Here is a 15,599-nt window from a genome sequence, read left to right as displayed (position 1 = left end):
ATTGTTTATTTCTGGAATTTTCCATTAATATTTCCAAACCGTGGTGGATGGTGCATAACTGTGACCTTGGAATGCAAAACCGTGGATAAGGGGGACTGCTGTACCCATGCAGTGGCTGGCTGGCAAAATGCCACTCCCCAAGCACCTTCCAAAATAGACAAAGTTGCTAAAATGTACCCCTCAGCTAAATGACTAACAGAGGGAGTATGAGCTGCAAAGTGGATACAAATGGGGACATGTCTACCAAAAAACGATGGCTTGCTTTCAGAACAATTAATCTATGAGTCCTCTCCAGTAGAGAGTAGGTAGATAGCAGGAGTCAGTAATCCTGGTTTTTCAGAATAAAGTTGTGGCATGTGCATACGCTCTTGGTCCGTTCTCCAACACGGCAGGGCACACCTCCAGCCCAGCCCAAGGGGGTGCAAGTTCCAGAAAAGGGAGGAGCAGCAGAGACAAAGATTTAACTTTGGAAGAGGCACTAGAAAAGAGAGTCGGCTGGACTTAGATAAATTGCGCTCTTGAGGTTGGAAAGGACTTCCTGGAAGGTCAGTTTGTCTAGGGCCCCACCTAATGCAGGAATTCCCCTACGGCTGCCTTTATAGGTAGGCATTTCACCTGTGGCTGAATGCTCTTTAGACCAGAGAGGATACCACTATCATTGAGCTAACTCTGGTTATGATAAACTAGGGCAATTCTGTCTCCTGGCAATTTTTACCTAGCGATTCAACACAACACCCCAAACAAGCCTATTCCTCCTTTGAAATGTAAAACTTCAAAATAATCTGAAGATAAACCACTCAGAGCTTCTTGTTATTTTCTCCAAGTCTTCTAGGAGAACCTATTTCCTTATAAAGTAACTTTCTCTCTGGATGATCACATAGATTTAGCAAATAAAAAAATATAGGGGCTGGCCAAGTGGCGTGTTGGTTAAGAGTTGGCTTGGGACGCCAGCTCTGAGCAGCAGGACCCCGGTTCGGATCCCACATGAGGGCCAGTGACGCTGCCCTCTACAGCTAAGATGGTGAACAACAGCTCGACCTGGAGCTGGGCTGCCATGAGTCGCCGTGAGCAGTTGTTCAGTGGCCGGCAACCGATCTGCCTCACCCGGGAAGAGTGCAATGATAATACCAACATGGGCCAGTGAAGCAACGTCCTCCACAACTAGACTGAAGAACAAAAGGGCAGCAACTTGTCTGTTCCCCTTCCCTGATTCCCCAACGCTGTTCCCCTCCCCCAGTTCCCCAATAAAATCTTAAAATTATATATATATATATATATATATATATATATATATATATATATATATGATGCCCAGTTGAATCTGAGTTTCAGATACCAAAAAAAATTTTTTTTTTCTTGTAAGTATGTTCCATGTAATATAGGGGACATACTTACACCGAAAAAGTATTCCTTGTGTATCTGAAATTCAAATTTAATTGGTCATCTTATATTTTAGCTAGCAACTCTACCCTGGATGCATTTTAGGTTTGCATATGTTTTTAAAATATAGCACCTAGAACTTAAGATAATATTCCAGTTGAACCCAGGAGCAGAGCTCAAGTGGGTGAGAAAGGCTGGAACGGGGAGGAAAGGGGACATGGCCCACTCTTTCACCTCCCACGCCCACCCCATGCTTCTGTGTGAAGACTGGGGTACAGTGCCTTCCTGGAAGGCATAAAGCCCCCTCCCCCAGCTCAGTGTCAAGGCACAAGTGGGGTACCTCTGGGTACCACCAAGGTTGGCAGCCCTGGTCTTAGGTAAAGAATCTCTTTCAACATCTCGAAATCCCCTCTAGCTATTTCTAACTTCTTTTTCATAATTGACTCCACTGTCTCTATTCATTGTAGGAGGTTATTTTTAGCCCTAGTGGATAGCATATTTGCAGAACACTACACACAATGGTTTGTGCCTCTCCTATCTACTTACCTCGCTTTGAATTTTTTTTTTTTCTTTCCTGGCATCAATTCTTTGAATTTCTTTGCAGGACTACTGATCCTTTGATACATTAAACTAGAATATAAGCTCCTGTAGGACAAGGGCCATGTATACATAATAATAATACCTCCTTTTCATAGAGAGCTTTTATTTCAAAAGCATTGTCTCATTCCATTTTCTTATTTTCTCCTCATACCCTTGTACCCCAGGGTCCCTGCAGGAGTAGATGCTACAAGGTGGGTGCCTGGGGCCACAGCTGCCCTGGTAGAAGTGAAATCGGGGCAGTGCTAGTCATCTAACAACACTTTCTCCACTAGCTCCCATTTCAGTCTTTTAAGGCCAGAGGTCACAGAGCACAGTCCAAGCTTAACTCATTCCAAACAGATGAGACCCCTTGCTGTTTCTGAAGATGGGTATTCCACAACTTCCCCCCAACGCCTCACCAGTATTGAATGACTCTCACTCACCAGGAAATGAAGGCTTTGTCTCCCACCCTTCCCTTTTTAACTCTTCATTCCATTCTCTAACTCTGTGATTCAATGTTACATTTCTTTCTGATTAGTAATCCCCTGTTTAACTTCAATAGGGGAAATAGACACCTGGAAACAACACAGGACTGTTTTAATGGAATTGAAATGCCACCTGCGATCTCACTCCGTGGCCTGCCACTCTGCTAGAGAAGTAGGGTCAGGATGATGATGGAGACCGGGCTGATGGAGGTGGCAAAGCTACACAACACACCAAGTCGGTGAATTTTGGAACCATCAGCCAATTCATTCATTGGGAACTTTAACGTTTCCATTCTCAACTTTACATAATAAGGTGATTTTATTGATTTCAGCAGGAAAAGCAGCTAGCAGTGTGAGGGTGGGGACCCCTATGAGGTTTTTCAAGGGCCCCCTATGAGGTTTTTCAAGGGCAACCTGTATAGACAGACACGTGTAATCAAGAGGTAATGATAGCTGGCTGCTGTGACCAAAGCCTTTGAGGATCACTGTGATCTGGTTAAGGAAATCCGGATTGGGACTCACTCACCTCCTTGGGGATGAGTGTGGGTCAAAGTTGCTGGCAAGTGAGGCTTCCTGCCCCAGGCAAGCCCATGAACGAACCAAATAGAGAACAGTTGACTGGGGCAAAAGCCTTACCTGTATAGGAGGTTACTCACTCTGGCATAAAGATGTCTTTCATAATAAAAGCATCACCAGATTCCAGAGTCATCAATTAACAAATTGTGCTGGTCTGCTGCAGGCGCTGTTTCTTTCCTTAGAAATGTATCTTACCCTTTGACCCTCAGGGCTCTCCAAAGGGTATGGTGGTTACGACCATCTGTCTGCAGTGATTCACTTATGCTCATTTTCTGCTACAAAAACGGCTGTCTTGAACTGACTCTCAAGACACAAGTGACTGCCCACCACCAACAGGCTATATCACTTTAGTCCTCGTTTTACTCGCCCTGTCTGAGTAGTCTCATTTTATATTTCTGTTTCAACTACTAACCACTGTTATTTCCAAGATGCTCCATTAATTTCATAACACCTGGGGGCGGGAAGGGGATAAGAATCCCTATCACATTAAATATGCAACATCTATTGTCAGCTCATCCCTACACCTCATAGCTAAAGACCTGTATTCATCCTTTAAGACTCATTTCACAGTCAACCCCTCTGAGAAGCTCTTTTGACAACCTTCCCTGGACTGACCACTTCCTTGTGTCACAACTGCACCTTACACATGCTGTCATGCCTACCACAGTCATGATGCACAGACTGTAAGCATCTCAAGGGCAGAGGCTGTCTTATTCATCTCTGTATTCCCAGGGTCTAGTCCAGTGCCTGACATTCATTTACTCTATAAATATTTATGGAAGACCTATCATGTGCCAGGTACACTCCTGATTTGCACTTGTCTGTTAAACAAAAGATTTTTTTAGTGAACATAGACTGTGCAGTAACATAGGAGATACAGATGAGAATGTGACAGTCTCTTTGGCACTTCTGTTGTTAGAGCGAGATAGGAGCAGTATGTATGCTGTGCTGCCCTGATCTGTTTGGGCTTCTAGAACAAATATCACAGACTGGGTGGCTTAAACAACAAACACTTATTTCTCACAGTTCTGGAGGCTGGGAAGCCCAAGATCAAGGTGCTCGCTGATGCATTTCCACGTGAGGGCCTTCTTGCTTTGCAGACACATAGCTTCTTGCTGCATCCTTACATGGCAGAGAGATCATCTCCTGTCTTTTTATAAGGGCACTAATCCCATTCATGAGGGCTCCAATCTCAGAACCTATTTACATCCCTAAGGACCCATCTCCAAATACCACTGGAGATTAGGGCATCAGCATATGAATCTGGGGGACGGGGAGTACAAGCCTTCAGTCCATAGCATGTGCTAAAATGAATGTGATTAAGTGCCAAAATGTGTGGTTCAGACATTAAGGGCCAGACCTTACTCTTCTCTGTAGCTCCAGCATCTCCCAAACCCTAACATGAGGCTTGCATTTCAAGTTAATTCAATTAAATTGAAAAACTTCCCAGAGAAATTCTAGCGGATTCTATGAGATGGAAAGGAATTGCAGGGTGGGCAAACAGCATGGCAAAAGGCTTGGTGGCAAGAATGAATTAAAAAAAAATTTTTTATTGGGTTATAGATAACATAGAATTTACCCTTTTAGCCATTTTTAAGCATACCATTCAGTGGCATTAAGTACATTCCCATTGTTGTGCCATCAGGGATGAATTTTTGAGTCTCTTTCAGAAGGGTTCATACCTGGCTGATCACACGTTTATTAGTGGAAATAATGATGCCTCAGAGTAAATGTAGTGTTTCTCTCCCCAACTTAGGCAGTTTCCCCACTAACTCCTGTGATTTGTTTTGCATATATTAATGAGAGACTGTGGTGTTGGGGGGCAGGGTGGCACCAGTGCTGCTCCCTTTATGTGTGAATTATCCTTGTGAAGTTTTAAACAATGAACACTAAAATTTTCCCCAAATGCTGGGCCTTTTGTATTTAAATCAAAAACACAAAACCCTATTGTGGGAAAAAAAAGAATCTTTATTGGCAACCAGTTGTGTCCACTTAAAGTACTTTCCTTATGAAGTGCTGTAGCTATTAATACACTTGAGTGTTTTCTTTTTTGTTTCTTCTTTCATGGGGTGTGTGTGTGTGTGTGTGTGTGTGTGTGTGTGTGTGTGTGTGTAAGAAGTGTTCCAATAGTGCCATAGGCACCCTGGAGAGGGAAGGAGATGGGCCAGGGAAGGTGAGGTCCACCTAGCCACAGGGTAGTGAGCAGAGCCTGTGAGATCTGGGTTCTGGTCTTGCCATTGCTGTGAACCCTTGGGCAAGTCACCTAAACACTTATACAGGCCACAAAGAGGATGGAATCCACGGCCTTTAAAGTGCTTCCATGTCTTTCAGTCTTATCTGAATAATTTTTAGCGAGGCCAAGCTGCTGGTTTGGTGGGGTGCTTAGCTTGGGACCAGTGGGTGAACGTGCCGGCAGTTAGCCGAGGGAACAAGAGACAAGCGTGGGTGACTCCAGAGCGGAGGAACGCTGGGTGTCCCGGAAAGGAGCTAATGCGATGGGATTTCCAGACGTGTCTTTATCGAAGGCCAAACTTTTAAAGGTCGGAGGAAAGTTTGTCGTGGGGCGGGGGCCCGAGGGGAGAGCTGGGTGGGCTCCGCCGCCTCCTCCCCTTTAAGCGGGCGGTCCCGGCGCGCGCTCCGTTACCTGAGCGGGGAGGGGCTTGGGAAAGTTTGTGTTTGTTGCTGGCAAAGCGCCCGGTGGGAGGCGCGGGCGGGCGGGCGCCGCGGCTCTTCCCTTTTGCTTTCGGGAAGCGGCTGGGGTTGTTCGCTCGGCGCAGCGGAGCGGCTCTGGCGCCCGGCTCCCGGTGCCCGGCCGGCCGGAGGAGGGCGGGGAGGAGGTAGGCGGACCGGCGGGAGCGAGGGGCGCACGTCCGCCCGGCGCTGGGATCGCTCGGCTGGCGCGGAGAGCGGAGCAGGCGCGCGGCCCAGGCGGAGGAGCGCCGACTCTGGAGCAGCCGGAGCTGGAGGAGGAGGAGGAGGAGAGGCGGCGGGGAAGGAGGCGGCGGCGCAGAGTCGCTCCCGCCCGGCGAGCATGGGGCGCCTGGCGCCCAGGCCGCTGCTGCTGGCGCTGCTGGCGCTGGGTGAGTGCGCGCGGGGCTCGGCGAGGCGCGGGGGGACCGTGGGGGCCCCGGGAGCTGACCGGGGTACGCGGGCGGCGCGGCCCGGCGGGGGAGGACGGCGGGGCGTCCCGGGAGCCCGGCGCGGGTCCGGCCCGGCAGCGCGCGGGGGGCAGCCTCCTCTCCGCCAGGCCGAGTCTCGCCCCCCACACGTGCGGGGGGGAGTGGCTCTTGGCCGGCTGCCCCCAACCCTCTCTACCTGTTGGCCGCCGGGAGCCGGGCTCACCTTGAACTGCCGGCCGGGAAGGTGCCCGCGGTCCCCGGCCAGTGTCCCCAGCTTGGGAGCGGAAATATGCGCCTTTGATCTGCCTCTCCGTGGCCGAGACCCGCCGACTCGCTCCTCACACACAAGCCCGGGCTGAGTTGCCTTTCCAGGGAAGCGAGAGAATCCGCCAACTTCCTTCTACGAAGGTCGCGAGGTGGCCTAGAGCGCTGGAATAAAAATCGGGGTGCGAGCCCTTCTGTCATGTTGGCTGTGGTTAGAGCTTCTGCCTCCGTCTTTCCCTTCACTTCTTCTGGAAGCTGCCTAGCTCCATATTTACACACAAAGACCTCGGAGGCTTGGCTTCTGCAACTTTCCCTACCTGTTACTTTCCCTGCCTCTCCTGGCCCCTGTCTTCCACCCTTCCCAAACCTTGGTGCCTCTTGATAAATGGGCCCAGCGCCCTCCCCCAACCCAAGGAATCTTGGGTGTTTTTTCTCTCTCTCCGTTTTCCTTTTACTCCATACACACAGACACCATCTTCACGTAGCTACATATGGTTATCTTCATATATTACCATAACCACGTGGCCATCAGCCACAGAAATACATCTGTTTATTAAGTGCCCACCGTGGTGCCCCAGGACTGGCCCTTGAATGCTTTGATATCCGTGAATCCTTTTGGTTTGTGTCAGAACAGGAAGAATCCTGTTACCTGACCGCGGGTTTCCTTCCAAGACCTTAGAGAAGGCAGATCAGGATCTTTTGTAGAGAGCGTGGTGTGTGGTTTCTGTGCCAGCCAGGCCCCAGCTGCACACAGGGTAAGCGACTCCTCTGCACTTAATGGTCACAGGGTCCCAGTGGAGGACTTCCATAGCCACTCTCCCATCCTGATGGCTCCAGGGCTCACACTGTCCCAACCCCCACGACTCTTGGTGCTGCTGGGCCAGCCTTTCTGCTGCTACTGTGTTCTCTTCACCTCCGAGGGGTTTTCTGGGACTCACTCCCCAAGAGAGTGTATCCAGCCACATTGCTTTAGCTACGACCATTTGCCAAAAGCTTCCGGATCTTTCACTTAGTTTTGAATCATCTCTTCTGTGATCTCGGATCCGAGTGCGTTTATTCTTTTCTTTTCACTCTGGGACCCTTGTAAAGATCGTTTGTTGCCTACTGCTGGTGATAGTCCATAACCATCCATGAGCTAATGTGTTTGGATCAAACAGGGCCGTGGTCAATGGTTGCACAGAGTGTGCACTGCACAACTCTGGGAGCTGCTATTTCGCTTCATAGGCTTTGTGAGAATGACTCCCCCTAGAGTTGTGCAGGTCACAACCTGTGTTACCAGTAAAGGTGGTGGGGTCAGGTAGAAGTCTGAGGAAAAAAGTGCCCTTGAGTACCTATGATAAGGGAGAAAAAAGGAGAGGAGAAAGGGCAAAGGGAGAAAAATAGAAGCAGCAAAAGCAAAAACAGAAGTGGGGAAAGCACAGCTTGGGGAAGTCTTGGTTGTAAACCAGTGTATCCTGCCCTGACTGTACATCTCAGGTTAACTACACACGGGGAATGTCTGTGGTATCACCAGCCAATGCCTTATCCCTTAACAGGTCCCTGAACTTGAACCTGATAACTCTGCCCCCACATAATCTCGCTCGGTGTGACTTCGGTCTGACCTCCGGGAAGCCCTCCCTGTTGCACCACTCTGGCACTGTCCTGATTCCTGAAACTTAATATGTTGATAAGCAAGATCATCTTTCCTCTTGTATCGCGACCTGGGCATAATCTTGCTGGCACTTTCTTTGACCTCCACGTTCACACTGTCCTCTCTACCTGTTGAGAGGTTCTATTCTGTGGCTTTTCCCATAGCGCAGACTCTAGCTTCTTCCTGCCCTTCCTGTTTCTACAGCTATTCCTCTAGCCCAGGATGGGATACTTCCCCACACAGGTCACTTCTGACATCTTCCTGGTTGGCTTTTGCTTCCAGCCTCCCTTCTAAGGTCATCATTTTCCTTAAAGGATCAGTTTTGGGGGTCCTGCCTTTGTATGTTGGTTTTTTTAATGACTTTCTTACAAAGATATGCTTCCCCCGTCTTCTCTTCCCGCTGGCCTTCTCTCTGATTCAGACACTTCCTTCTAAGTAACCTGTTTGTTCTCCTTTACATAGAACATTGGTGAACCTCCTGGCTCTTCCACTCCCCTGGTCCTTGGAATGCCCCTCCTGCTTCTCTCCTTTTGCCTGTGAATTTCCTCCCCCCTCTAAAACTCACCTCCTCCATGAAGCTTTCCTGAGTAAGTCTACCTATCACCGTCACATCAGAATCCACTCAGCTTCATAGAGCGAGTTTTCACTTCGGTTGCCTATGTCTGACCTATCTTGTTTATCCATTCAATACAGCGTTTTGCGAATGCCCATAGGAATCCATACGGGTGGCCCGGCCAAATGCCTCACTGAGTGGTGGGGGTGGGTGGGGGTGGACAGATAATAAAACAGCTAACTACAAGACAACGAAATACCTGACATGGAAACCAAGTGCTGGTAGGAAGCAAGGAAGAGGATGATTCCTTTTGACTTGGGACTGGGGATGATTTTGCTAAAGAGGTGACATTTGAGCTGAGCCTTGAGGACAATTAGAATTTTGACAGAAAGGATGGAAGAACCTCCCAGGCTCTGGGGAAAGGCATCAAGTGTGGATGAGTGAAGGTACGTGGCTCCTTCAGAAATGACAAGGAAGTTCCATGTAACTGGAGGGTGGGAGGAAGAGGATATAATGGGAGAGCAGGCTGGAAAGATGAGCTTGAGTGGATTCTGAAGGCTTTTTGTGCTGTGCTGAGAAGTCTAGATCACGAGGGATGGGTTTGTTGGCCTGTGGGTGCTGCCAGGCAGCCTGTACTTCTTCATTATAGCGCTTACCTAGCTCACTGGATGTAATTGTGTGTCATGTCTAAATCACCACCCTGATTATACTGCCTGGGTACAAGGACCATGTTGGTTTTGTTCACGGTAGTATCCCTGTTACTAATAGGGTGCCTAGCACATAGTAGGTGTTCAGTAAATATTTTCTGTGAAGATAAATATGAGATCTGACAAGTTTGCGAGCTCATCCTAGAAAAAAATGCGACATACCTCATTGCTGAATATCACTACGGTCACCTTACAAAATACTCCCCTTGAGAAGCTATGCACCAACGCCAGTGCCTAGTCCACCCTTCAAAGCAGTTTTGAAATTCTTTTTCTGGAATGGCCATCAGAGCTGTTGTATTACCCTTGATGTCCTCAATGTCACCCAAATGTCTTCCTTTCAATATTGCCTTTATCTTCCTATAAAAAAAGAAGTCATGGGGGCCAGATCAGGTGAATAGGGAGGGTGTTCCAATACAGTTATTTGTTTACTGGCTAAAATCTCCCTCACAGACAGCGCCGTGTGAGCTGGTGCATTGTCGTGATGCAAGAGCCATGAATTGTTGGTGAAAAGTTCAGATTGTCTTAACTTTTTCATGCAGCCTTTTCAGCACTTCCAAATAGTAAACTTGGTTAACTGTTTGTCCAGTTGGTACAAATTCATAATGAATAATCCCTCTGATATCAAAAAAAGTTAGCAACATCGTTTCAACAAGTTTGCGAACTTAATTGTCCGACCTGTGTGTGTTGTGTGTGTGTGTGTGTGTGTGTGTGTGTGTGTGTGTGTGTAAGTATATATTGGGTTGTCGGAAAAGTCATGACATTTTTTCTATGTTTTTTGTTGCAAAAGTGCATCATGACTTTTCCGACAACCCAATATATACACATATAGGTAAATTTATACACATATATACACATATACATATGTGTGTATATATATCTCCTTTTATCTGTGGGTAATGGGTAGCCATTGAAAGTTCTCAGGGTGAGAGTAAGGCAGTCTGAGGGGAGCAAGGCCTTACTAGGGTGCAGCATGAATTAGAGAGTGGAAGGTACGAAGACTGGAAAGGGATTATGATAGTCTCAACAATTTGTGTCTTTAAAAAATATATATTTGCAAGTCCATTGAAGTAGTTTTAAACGATAGAAACATTACATCTATTGTTTAAAATTCACACAACATATTAATTAGGCAGGCTAAACTGCTCTAAGACTCAAGCAAAGAGGTTCAAACAATAGATGTGTCCTTCCTAACAGTCTCAAGGGGATGTTTTGATGAGAAGGTTGGTGGGATCCCTGCTCCACACAGCCATTCTGGCACCCAGGCTGATGGCAGTCCTGCTGTCTTCAACCCGTGATTTCTAAGGTCACTTTGGTTGTCACCATCGTCTTTCCAGCTCCACAAAGGGTGAAAGCTCATGGAGGGATAGGTATGGAGGCCTCATGGCCAAACGTGGAAGTGGCACACATCGCTTCTGCACATATTCCACGCAAGAAAATTCAGTCCATGCCACACTAGCTGCAAGGGAAGCTGAGACATGCAGAGTAGCCTGGCAGCCATGTGCCAGCTACTGTGGAAGATGAGAAGAACAGCTTTGAGGGGACAGATAGCAGTCTCTGGGTTACAAAAGATATAAGGTAAAAAAAAAAAAAAGTGCCCACCCTCCCACTGCGTCAGCTCTCATATCTATGGACACGTGTCCGTTTACTGACTATTTGGTTTGTTCTTTTCTCAGAGCTGCTAGACGGGGCTCTGCGCCTATGAGGCAGAGAGTAAGAACAGCAGTGTGTATAGAGGACGTGCAGCTCCAGGCCCTTCATGTATATTCTCTTACTTCATGCTTTGAGAAAGGTACTAGTGTTTTCTTCATATTCCAGATGAGGAAACTGATGCCAAGAAAAGTGAAGGGGAAGAAAAAGTTAAGGAACTTGTCCAGAGTCATTGAGCTCCTCCATGGCAGAGCCAAGGTTGGCTCCCAGGACTCCATTCTGCCTCTGCTAAGGGAGAGCTGGCAGGTGTTCGCCATAACCTTATGCTGTGTATTGCCTGAAGTTAGTTTAGGTGAAAAAGGGTGACAGTGGTTCGAAAGCAAAAATGCCCTTGTCATTAAGATGAGTGCAGCTCAGTCACAATTCCTGAACAGGCTGTGCCGAGATGCACCTCATAGAGGTGGCAACCCTGCACCCCCGACAGGTCACCTCGCCTTCTCTGAGTTCAGGGACCTAAACGAGGCTTCCTTCACACACTGAAGGGAGCCCCCCACTGAAGCAGGCAGGCTGGCAGGAGGGAACCCTGGTGAATTCAACCAGCCTCACAGCCTTTGAAGTTCTCTGGCTTTCTGAGATTCCTTGGCACTCATTTCAGCCTTGTTAACAGAATTCCTGGATCTGCCAAGCTGATTAATGCCTGCCCTGGCTATAATTATTCTTATTAGCCTGCTGAATAGGGACTCTCGCGGTCCGTGCGCATTCCTTACAAGGCATTCGGGCTAGTCGGCATTTATATGGCTATTTTGTTTTAGTGACGAGTGCTGAGTGGATTTTTTACCCCATCGATTGAATGTACATTTTCGTCTTGGCGTGGTGTCTGGCAGTTAAATAAGGTGTGTGCCTGTCTGTCAGCGTGTGACTGCTTCTCACTTCATCAGAGGAAGTTGGGGGCTGCTGTCAGGGCAGCTCCATAGCTATTCCATTTAATTGCATTGGTTTTTTTCAAGACAGGCTCGCAAGGCCATTTGACTCTGCTTTTGGGGAAATAACTAGAACTGGCAAAGATTCTTCATAATTTATCTTCTAGGAAAGGGCAAGTTGCTGTGGTTGGCAGAGTCGGTGGTTTTTGAGATCTTGGACTATTTTCTGCCCCACACCAACTGTAGTGTTTGTGAAGCAACAGAATTAGACCCGGTAGGTAACGCCATCCCAGACCAGCAATGCGATTTCCAGTAGACTAGAGATAATGGCACTGCGTCCACGGCTGTGTTCTTCGAATGCTGATTTCTCCACAATGCTCCCTAAGTGTTTGTGTGAGATTACGGAGTCGCTGAGCAGCATGATTCAAGTTTAAGTATGATGTTCTGGGACCTTAATTGCATCCTGCTTTGCACCTTTATAAGCAGCTGGAACGTGAAAGCATTTACATCCCTCAGGATATTTCAGGGGACGGGAGAAACACTGGCTAGAGTTGCCCTGTGTAGGATGGACTTGGCTTTGAACCGCGCCTTAGGGTTCAGGGCCTATTTCAGAATGGGTGCTGTCTTTGAATCCTAGTAAAATAGAGGCACATGTGCAGACAGATGGGTTACCTTTCAGACCTTAAAAGTGACCCCAAGCCAAGAACATCCTGGTAATGGCTCTCCCTTGTTCTTATGTAGAGCCAGACTGGGAGAGAACTTCCCAGCTCTCTGGCCATGGTGAGGGAGGGACCCGCATGGGTTTCAGGTGGGTTGTAGGTGTGTCATGACATTGATATCCTCAGCCCCTGGAGCCCACAGGTCAGAGATGCCTCTAAACTGGAAGCCGTGTTTACCCTGTGAGCCATACAGATAGGACCACTTCCTGTGTGTCCTGTGATGTGTCGGCGGTTGGCAGTTATCTCCTTTACCTGGTGAACCTGGCCTTGGGATGAGCTGTTTGCAGATGGAAATTGAGGAGCTCGGTGACATGGCGAGTAGCTCATTTACTCATTCAGCAAATATTGAGAGACTGTTTATTACCCCAGGCCAGGCGTTGTCCTGAGCCTGGGGATTCCGCAGTGAACAGAGCTGACGCAGAGCTTCCCTCCAAGGGTGGGGCAGGATGCACCAGCCTACGGTTGGTGGTGTCCTCAGAAAGTGCAGCACCGCCTGGATGACTGAGGTGAGGGGCAAGGGCAAGGGAGTGCGTCCAGTTAGGGGACAGGAAGTGGAAGGGAGAGTCCTAGACGCAGTGGTCAGAGGGATGGATAGCAGAAGAACCAGAAAAGTCTCCGTCAGAAACCAAGCAGACATGGGTGCGAGTCGATTTGTTAAAGAGGGAGTGACCAAATGCTGCTGAAAAACCAGAATGATAAAGACAGAGCAACCTTGGATTTGGAGAGCGAGAAGAGGGGGGAGGTGAGAGGTGGAGGGGAACATGCTGTCAGCAGTGCCCTCAGCCTTTGCAGCTCTAAGAGCGGCCACACAGTCCCTGGACATGCCAATTAGAGGTTGTGTATATGTTGCCTTTTATTCTCTGCACGAATTGAACGTTTTCCCCATGTTTCAAGGGATGTCTGCTTCCATGTTGATTGGTAGACTTAGCCAACTTCCCGATAGCAGCTTTTAGGCCGTCAGCTGCCAGTTGGATTCTCGAATACAGGGATAAAACTTTGTGGCAGTTTTATAATCCACCTTTCTCCTATCTTCATCAGCTAAGACTTCAGTTCTTTGTATTACAAACAAACCATTCCGTGTGTATCTAAACATTTCTGCTCTTGAAAAATCACTTATGCAGAGAAAGAAGAGGACTCCGGCTCTGGCATAGGCCTCCTGCCCTCTAGCAGCGTGAGACTTGGACTGGTTTCTTACCCTCCCTGAACCTCAGTTTCTACATCTGTAAAATGGGACTGGTACCTCTCTTGCAGGTTTGTCATGAAGATTAAAATAACATGCAGAAAAATGCAAACATTAAACTTCATGTATGTAAATCCCTAGAACTTTGCTACTCAAAGTGGGACCTGGGGACCAGCAGCCTTGGCAGCCCTTGGGAGAACCTCAGGGCTTGGTGTGTATTGTAACTAGCTCCGCATGGGATTCGAGTGCCTGCTGAAAGTTGGAGGAATCCTAGGCTGGAAGCGTGCTTGACACAGGTTATTTGGTGGTCTGGGCGTCCTGGGTGAACTCTGAGGCAAAGGCCATGGTCAGAGTCAGAGCCAGAGGAGCATGGGGGTGGGCTGGGCTCTGTGGGAATGTGGAGACGGTTAGCTAGCCATGAAGGGTGGGGTCAGCCCTGTAGTGGAGGCAGTCAGCCTGGCTTACTGGCTTTATCCCACCAAGTTTGGTAGCCTGGCAGCAAGGGAGGGACATGGTGGGATTTCTCCATGCGCTGAAGGTGGAAGAATGAGGGATGCAGGAATCTGTAAGGAGTTGTGACAGCACCGCGCAGAGTCAGGTGGCTGAGAATTTTAGGTGGGATGGGCGGGTGATGGGGCTGGAATGCCTGATAAATCACAGAAGGTTTGAGGGACTGGAGGATGTGATGAGGGTTAGAAAGCAGATTCAGAAGCACAGGGAGTGGGCCAGGAAGGGAGGGGGTGGGGATCCTGAGAGGTAACTTCTGCATCCAGGGTCTTGGAAGTGGAAATCTGAGGGGTGGTAGTCTGGACGGGCAGTAGCCCAAATGAACACTCACCTAGAGTTTTCACCTCTGACGTCATTTTGGCCAATTTACCTCTGATATCTGACTGGGCCAAAGTTGATAACATTTGTTTCCTCACCTTTGAAAACACTAGGCTTGGATTCTGGCCCTTGATCTTCCACTCATTAGTTTTGTGACCTTGGACAAGTTGCTGAGTGGCTCAGCCTCTGTGACGTAAGGGGCTGGGCTAGCCGATCGCAAAGGCCCCCTTCCGTTTCTAGAGCTCTTTGAGTCCACGCCGACCCCTGCTGTTGGCCATATGGGCTGCTTGGTCCAGCCTTGGCTCCTCGCCCATCTTTCCCAGCATTCCTCCTGTCTGCAGCCTGCCCCTCCTATCTCTCACCTGCCTGGCATCTCTCTAACAGGGTGGTAGGGGCCTTGGAGGCTCTGGGAATTGTTTGTCATTCTGGCACTGGATCAGCGACTGCTTCCTCCTCGCAGCCCACTTCCTGTGCTGTGAAGCTGGCAGCTTTCCCCATGGCTCTCTGGGTTATGGAGGCAACCCCACCACCAGGTTAACTGTGTTTTCAGATGGACTTCTGGGAAAAGTCACAGGAACAATAGAACCAATAAGGTGCTTCTAGATGACAGGTCTTCTTTTTATTATTATTATTATTTCATTAGTTTCAGGTGTACAAAACAATGTAATAGTTAGACATTTATACCCCTCACAAAGTGATAACCCCCTTCCCCCAATCCACTACCCCTGACAATGTATATAGCTGTTACAGTTCCATTGACTCTATTCCCTATGCTGTACTCCACTTCCTGTGACTATATATATATATATATATATATATATATATATATATAATATACATATATATATATAATATATATATTAAATTATAGTTGACATTATTATTCAGCTTTGGCTTCAGGTGTACACTGCAGTGGTCAGGCACCTACACCGTGCATGAAGTGGTCTCCCTAATAAGACAGCTGTCCTCCTCACTCCGGTCAGAATGGCTCTCATCAGTAAATCAACAAACAACA

General features: G+C 48.1%; 1 protein-coding gene across 1 annotated transcript in view; it reads left to right on the top strand.

Annotated features, from left to right (window-relative positions):
• Window positions 1–5,747: 5,747 nt before the first annotated feature.
• PTGFRN (prostaglandin F2 receptor inhibitor) overlaps window positions 5,748–15,599 on the top strand; it is an 83,467-nt gene continuing 73,615 nt past the window's right edge. The window contains exon 1 of the mRNA XM_019661453.1: window positions 5,748–6,100. Coding sequence (XP_019516998.1) covers window positions 6,052–6,100 — 49 coding nt within the window. The 5' untranslated portion in view covers window positions 5,748–6,051. The remainder of the gene's footprint in view (window positions 6,101–15,599) is intronic.

Source organism: Hipposideros armiger, unplaced genomic scaffold, assembly GCF_001890085.2.
Source record: "Hipposideros armiger isolate ML-2016 unplaced genomic scaffold, ASM189008v1 scaffold_349, whole genome shotgun sequence".
NCBI lineage: Eukaryota > Metazoa > Chordata > Mammalia > Chiroptera > Hipposideridae > Hipposideros > Hipposideros armiger.
Note: the sequence above shows the minus strand (reverse complement) of the source record. Positions and strands in the feature narration are given on the sequence as shown.